This window comes from Lethenteron reissneri, chromosome 18 (genome assembly GCF_015708825.2).
Source record: "Lethenteron reissneri isolate LAM-NWPU_2019-01 chromosome 18, ASM1570882v1, whole genome shotgun sequence".
In the NCBI taxonomy this organism is placed as follows: Eukaryota; Metazoa; Chordata; class Hyperoartia; order Petromyzontiformes; family Petromyzontidae; genus Lethenteron; species Lethenteron reissneri.
This window is the reverse complement of record NC_083796.1, coordinates 15,551,022-15,558,332: the sequence shown is the minus strand read 5'-3', so window position 1 is coordinate 15,558,332 and position 7,311 is coordinate 15,551,022. Positions and strand designations below refer to the sequence as shown.

The 7,311-nt window shown below is 46.6% G+C and overlaps 1 protein-coding gene across 1 annotated transcript in view; it reads right to left on the bottom strand.

Moving 5' to 3' along the window:
* Positions 1 to 305: 305 nt before the first annotated feature.
* Positions 306 to 7,311, bottom strand: part of LOC133343606 (leucine-rich repeat and immunoglobulin-like domain-containing nogo receptor-interacting protein 2) — a 29,680-nt gene continuing 22,674 nt past the window's right edge. Inside the window, exon 3 of the mRNA XM_061553296.1 lies at positions 306 to 3,243. Within this exon, the coding sequence (XP_061409280.1) occupies positions 1,381 to 3,243 (1,863 nt within the window). The 3' untranslated portion in view covers positions 306 to 1,380. The remainder of the gene's footprint in view (positions 3,244 to 7,311) is intronic.

Below are 7,311 nucleotides of genomic sequence, written 5' to 3'. Positions count from 1 at the left end.
GCAGTCGTTGCTAAGCGACGGGTACTGCCACTCGTAACAATGTCTAGTATTAACTTCTGCCCTGTTTATATTACAACGTTATTACCTGTGAGAGTAATAATACCAATTCTGCAATGGCTTTCACTAATAACATAAGCTTGAGTATGCAAACACTGCTTACACTGCGTCTAAAACATTTTAAAACTCGATACAAGACAACGCAATTTTCAAAGACAACATTTTTAACAACTTTAAGCAAGTTTAGTTTATTAACCGCATCAAAACCAACACACAGTGAACGCGTTCAAACAGTGAACAACCTCCTTTAAATAATACTATTTTGCCATTTCAGCAAACGGGGTAGGTGTATAAACCTCTGCTACCATTCCATGGCAATGTTTGCTGTCAAAAGGCAAACACCAACAATGCGCTCTCCATGCTGTTCTCAGGGCTGGGGATCTCGTGTCGTTAAACAACGCCGCATCTTGCGTTTTAGATCGCACTGCTGCAGTCAGGCCACAGGCATGTGTTGTAGACTTCTTAGTGTTACTGCGATCGCCTTCTCCCACTCGTTGCGTTGCATCTATCACCGAGACGATAATTGTGCCGTTAGCGTCCAAGCAGCGGCAAACTCCGTTGATGAACGATCCAGAGGAGACATCGGTCTTTGCGCGGTATCCCTCTCTCAGGCCTATCTCACGGACTCTGAACCTGTGCTTTTATCTCTGCAAGGCCCTCCTATGTGGGAATGGATAAATTCTGTGAAACATCTAATTTACGTTATGGGTTTTTGTACGGTGCTTGACGACCGGGCTGAGACCATTACCTTGCCACGTGTGAGGACCTGGTTTTATTGCGGGCGGCTGTCGGGAATTGAACTCAGGATCTCTGGGGCGTTCGCTCTGCCACGGAGATCGCCCCCCCGAGCGACCCAGCCACCTCGCAGCTCGGCAGTTCTCGCCATCTCTGAGATGAATGCAGCTTCCTGACCGTAACAAATATTCTACATGAACATCTGGGAGGCCTGGTTATGAGTGCTCAGGCATTGTTAGTGTGACAATGTGACATGTAATTAAATATACAGTTGTGTGCGGTACTTCCAAGTGTTACGATCACGTGGAGAGTCACGGGAGATGACCTACCGGCGATCCACAAGTCCCACATACTTACAAAACACGTTTGCAATTCAGTTCCATAAGGTTCAATTGTAAAACGTCGGACAGAAAAAAACAAATAGTTCTTAAATGCATATTCAAATACAATATATACGGACATGTCTTATTCCAAACAAAACAGTCTACATGTACTCGAAAGAAATGTAGGTAATGTTTAAAGTTCATTCAAATCAGAAACTGCAATTGCATTTCGTAATTTTCAATGACAGCCCCTTTCGAGGCCTCCCTATACCATCCTCATGCTGATCTGTCTGGGGTGTGGCGCCTGAGCGCCCGAGTCGGTGCTCTCGGTGCGCCGGGAGGTGTACTCGACGTGGACGCTGGGTTTGTGTCTGCCCCTTCCTCTGCTCCAAAGAAACAGAATGAACAAGCAGAGCACCACGACGCCCAGAAACGTGAAGCAGCCGATGGCTATGGCCACTAGGATGGTTTTGACGTCGTAGAGCTGCTGGTCCCTTGCCCGAGTGGCGTTAGAGCCGGTGCCGTTCATCCCGTTGCCGACGGACGCGAGGGTGTCGTTGTTGTACAAAGACTGTGGAGAAAAGCTCTTGACGTCGAGGATGCCCGTGTTGGTGTCGTTGCCCGCGGCGTTGCTGGCTATGCACACGTAAGTGCCGCTGTCCAGGATCTGCGCGTAGCGAATTTGCAACGTGCCGTCTGGCAGCACGGCCATGCGGCCGTTCGACTGAGCCGTGATCTTTTGCTTCCATGGCGAGACCCACATGATGGAGGGCTGGGGGTCCCCCTCTGCCTGGCACGGCAGCAGCACCGTCTGGCTCTCGGCTGTGGCGACCTGCTGGGGCTTCTGCACCGTGATCCAGGGCTTCTTGCACGAGAAGTAATATGGTGACATCTCCTCGGGGAAGTCTCCGAACGCCATGCCCTTGACGTGCTCGGGAGATTCGCACGACGGCTGCCGCTCGCCCAGGGCCAAGCGTCTCCGCCTGCGCACGACCCACAGCAGGCGACAGTCGCACGCCAGGGGGTTCGAGTCCAAGCCGAGGACCTGCAGACTGCTCGTCGACTGGAAAGCACTCTCCTCCAGGGTCTGCAGCAGGTTTTTTGACACGTTTAAAACTCTTAATTTGCTGAGGCCCATAAAGGCCTGGGGCTTGATTGTGGTAAGCCTCGACACAGCCACATGCAATTCCTGAAGTCGAATTAAATTCTGAAAGGCACCAGCTTCTACTACTCTGATTTGATTGTACGATAGGTTTAGTAGCCTGAGATTAACCAGAGGCTGCAATGCTGATTGTGGGACGGCGGTGATATTTGTAAAGGTAATTGATAGCGCCGTTAAGTTCAGTGCATATAGACTGTTCATAGGAAGCTCCTCGAGCATTGGCCAGTGGCTGAGTTCAAGCACCTTCAGTCGGAGGAGCCGCCTGAATGAGAAGGGCAAGATGCTCGCGATGTTGAGGTGGCGTAGCCTGAGCGTGGACAGGCTGCCCAGGTGAGACAGGGCCTCCGTGGGGAGACTCGTTAGGTTGCACTTTTCCAAAGTGAGCTGCTCCAGGCTGTGGAGCCCCTTGAAGGCGTGGTGAGAGACGTACACCAGGTCGTTGTCTCCTACCTCCAGCCGCTTAAGATTGCGCAGATCCTGGAACATGTAATCCAGCAGGATGACGATCTTGTTTTCACTGATGTCTAAGTGCGTCAGGTTGGTGAGCCTGGAGAACACGCCGCGAGGAATGAGCTTCAGGCGGTTATTCCTCAGGCTTAAAGAGCGGAGGAAGGGCAGGTTGTTGAAGGCTCCTGGCTCGATATTTGAGATCACATTTTCATTCACCTCCAGCTCCTCCAGCAGCAGAAAGTTCGAGAAGTCGTCAGGGTCCAGGGAACGTAGCCGGTTTTTGCTGAGGTCCAGCGATTTGGTTTCTATGGGAATGCCTTCCGGGATGGCCGCCATCCTCCGCCGGTGGCACACCACGGACTTCTGAAGCGCGGTGCACTCGCAGCGCGCCGGGCAACCCATGGCGTGACTTTCCAGGGAAGGCAGGATGATGACGAAGACCGCCAGGAGCGCCTGAGAACAGCCCAGGGGCTTGCGAAGCGCCCTTCTTTTGCGTCCGAGCATTTCAGTCTGAACCTGCCAATGAAATTTAAAGAAGATATAGTCAAATAATGTGCTGTCACCCAAGGGGGAAATCATGCCTCATTTGCACCCTGCAGTCTAACACCAGCAACGAGCGTAACAACCACATTTGCAAAGCAACGTGCACGTCAAATAGCACAGGGTCACACAAGAAGTAATTACTATTATTCCAATTGGTTAATTGTGTTGTGTTAAGGAACCCACAGTGTTCACCCAGCATGAACAGTTACAACTCTGTGTTTGTTCAGGGACTTAGACAACCTTTAAGCATATGTATTATTTCGTATTCAGTGAAAGGGCATGTGTCAGACCAGGTAACACAATGATTACAACTTTATTATTTTGGCAGATTGGTATGGTACATTTCATATATTACCCGCTATGGATAAAAAATATGGTCATTGACATACAACATGGAACAAAAGCTGAAATGTGAGATTCTGATATTCCCAGTGAGGAATCATCAGCACGTAATAGCAATGCAATTGTTGCTGGATTGTGCCTAGGATGGGTTTCTGCACACAGACTATTTTAGATGCCATTCCTTATCCTTTGTCCCATAATTGAAAGATATTCGTGAAAATATGTAGACATGTCTGCCACAGCACACTGTATGTACTGTGTACGCCTTGTACAATTGATTTCATGTTGCCCTCTTTTTAGCTGATGGATTCATTTGGATTGGCTGGGAGAGAGATGTTATTTCTCGTCCTTATTTTGGCGCGTTCTAACTTAACTGTGAGTGACACGCTGGTAGCGTTCCTAAACATAAGTATGACATATTTGAGAAAATTCTGCATATTTTGCCAAAGCAATTGCCATGGATATGTTGGAAAAGGCATTGAATAAGCTGCAACTGATTACGGAGAGGTTATAAAGATCACTTGCTTTCTGTCCGTATGTTTAACTTCTTGTGCACCGTATGTAGCTAACTGTGCTAATTGGAGGTGCGGATTTTCTCCACGATAAGGGTGACAATTATCGCTCCTCACTGTCTTTAAAAAATAAAATAGTAAATTGTGACTGCTATTTTTGTCTTCAAATTTTCCTAAAACATTGTGCAGAATTCGTCAGAGGTGTGTTATTGCTTGAGAAATGAATGTGATCATTCTCACATTTTAATTGGATCTGTTGCATGTCTGAATATAAATTGATTTCATAAATCCTTCAAGTAATCCGTCAGTGAGCATCATTCCAGAAAACGCAATTGCTTCCCGAGGGCATCCTGTGTCATATGGTTCATGCTTGGTGTCAAATGTCTCTGATGCCTCTCCACACCCGTACGCATTTCTCTGGTTTACTTTCCTCCACCCTCGATATACATTTCTGTGATATCTCTCTTCTCGCACGCTATAAATGTTTTTTTGAGTGAGAATGTTTCGCAACATCTAATCATTTTCATCGCCACAGTGCTTCTCGTGAGATGGTGTACACTCTGGTCAATGGCTTTTAATAGAAGACTCTTACAAAGAACGATACGTCCTATTTAATATTTGTACTGTTTTTGCTAGGTGATATCTACGTTTTTAGCGGTAGCCTTTTAAAGCCTGCATGATATTATCCACGGGCCGCATTGTTAAACTCCGTTCGCCGTTTGCTGTTATTCCATCAACTGTTGTCTATATCTGCTGCAGCCCTTTCTTTATTGTGTTTTCCCTCACAGTAATAGATCAGGACATGCAGGCTCTTTAGCTGTAGGCCAGACAGGCCATAAACACCTCGGGGACATTGACCCAGTCTCGGAAATGGAAAAGCAAAACCCCAGTGTGCTACATGCAAAGCTGGGCAGCAACCGCCACTTTCATTGTTGCAACGCCTGCTCGTTTATTGCTGGGAAAAAAAACAGTCTGTGGATGATTTGTTTTGTTACCGTAATTGTGCTGACAGTTCTCACACCGTGGAAAAATGAAGAGCTGTAGTCTTATTTTATATAATCCGATGTATGTATCTTTCCAGCAAGTCGAACGTGCACGGTCAATTTGTAACAGCGGAAACATGTTTTTATCATCAGTTTAAGAACATATTTTACACAAAACAACCACACACAGTGGCTGAAACAGAGCAGCAAAAGCTTCCCAAAGCGAGGGTTTGTTTATTCCAGTTGACCTTAGAGTCTTCCTACACACGTTATCCATCTTGACTGATCCGGATCTATTATCATAATTTGGTATTCGTGCCATTCTTATAGCTCAGGGCTATGGGGAAGGTGCTGCTGTGGTTCACAGACACGGTTTGCGGGAGTTTCACAGCAGGGAGCGATGTATAATTCAGATAATTTTTGACAATTTGGCAAATTTAGACCGTGATGCCACCACACAATGGCCTACTCGTTTCAAATGCAGTCTAGAGATCTTTAACATCCATTGTGAAGCAGAGAGTGTGCATTTCACGGTTAATATTCCCGCAGGGATAACGAGGGCGGCCTGTAAAATTCGAACCTCTGCAACAAGCAGTGAACGCCCTGCCACAGGGCCTTGTCACCACCACACCAAGGGATGCTCTTTAGCATATGGAGTGCCACCCACACACAGTGTGTCACTAGAATGGCACCAGTGCTTGTAGGAGTCTCAGTATTTGGCACATCGACCCCACATAACGTCCACATGCATGCAGTTATTTACAGAATATGTTTCAAAGGGAGGCAAGGGCATCCCAAGTAGCACGGTTGACTACGTACGTTGCGAAGGAAGTGCAACATACATACATCCCCTCACTAAATCTAAAAAGTGAATGTTGCTGCATTGGAGACACGTGATCTGAAGCATCACACAACCGATCCAGGGACAGTCTGAGAGTTTGCAGCAAACACAAAGTTCTCTCTGATCCCAGCCACATGCTCTGCACGGCGCCTGAAGTTGTGCCACATCTTGGATGCCGTGTTCATCAGGGCATGAATAGCAAAAACTCAACGCGTTCATCAAGAGCACTGTTTTAACAGACAACAACATTCTAAGAGACAACGTTTGGGCTAACGGCCCTTCTTCACCACATTTCAAGGACCATTGAAGAAGGACCATTACCTGAAACGTCACATATTATACATTTAGTTTTTTTCCTTGTGAGGCCAGTGTTATGAACGAATATGTTGCGTTTTCTTTATTTTTCCTTGTGCACCACTGGCCAGTATCACCAAATAATTGTGTTAGTTTATCAGGGCACTTGTGACACCGAGCACAGCGTTCATAGTCTCGCACCCCTCAGATGGTGAGTATGGAACGTCACACACATTGTCGTGCCTGATGCTCCACACACACTGAATATCGATCCATTTTAACACAAGGAACACATCAGGAAAGAATGGAGCTGTGGTCTTTTGTGTTGATATGAATTGAGTAACAACCATAATCAAAGTTGGCCAATGACATGATTGGCTTGACCCTGAAAACGATTGCTTTGATGACTTCTTGCTATGCACACCGGGCAGTCACTGAAATGGTCGGTTCGGTAACTGAAGCGATGCCATCGGTCGTGAAGGTTCTTGTCATCCTGCCCCGGCGTACAGCAAGTGGGGACCATTTGTCGTTTTGAATCCAGGGGGTCTAGAATTGAACGCGACTCTCTTGCTTAAATTATATTTTGGGAGAATGAGCTGGGTGGCTGCTTGACCTTTGCCTGTAGTATGCATTGGATAAGCTCTGGGAATTGAGGCATACCTCGGACTTGCTAATTGGTTTCTGGTCCTCGGGAGTAAAGTCATATAAAAAATATAATTAAAAAAACACTGCAACTGAAGAAGAAATGATCCCTAGATTTTATGCGGAAAAGCAGCAATAATAAGCGCTTTTTTCGTTATTTTCACAATAATATGTTTTCTTTTGTACTTGCTTCATCCGAATTTACAATCTAAAGCAATCTCGGCAAACAAATGAAGAGCACATTACATAGGGGCAGAGCGAGCGCGTGGGCGCACTTATCGCGCCGAGGTGACTGGTGGCTCGAAGGGTTAATACACACGAAGTCAGCAGCGCACCGAGCATTTTATGCTTTTAGTCCAATCACCAATGACTGAACAAAAAAACACATCAAATCTATTTGATATTGCACTGGATTATCTCAGCTCTA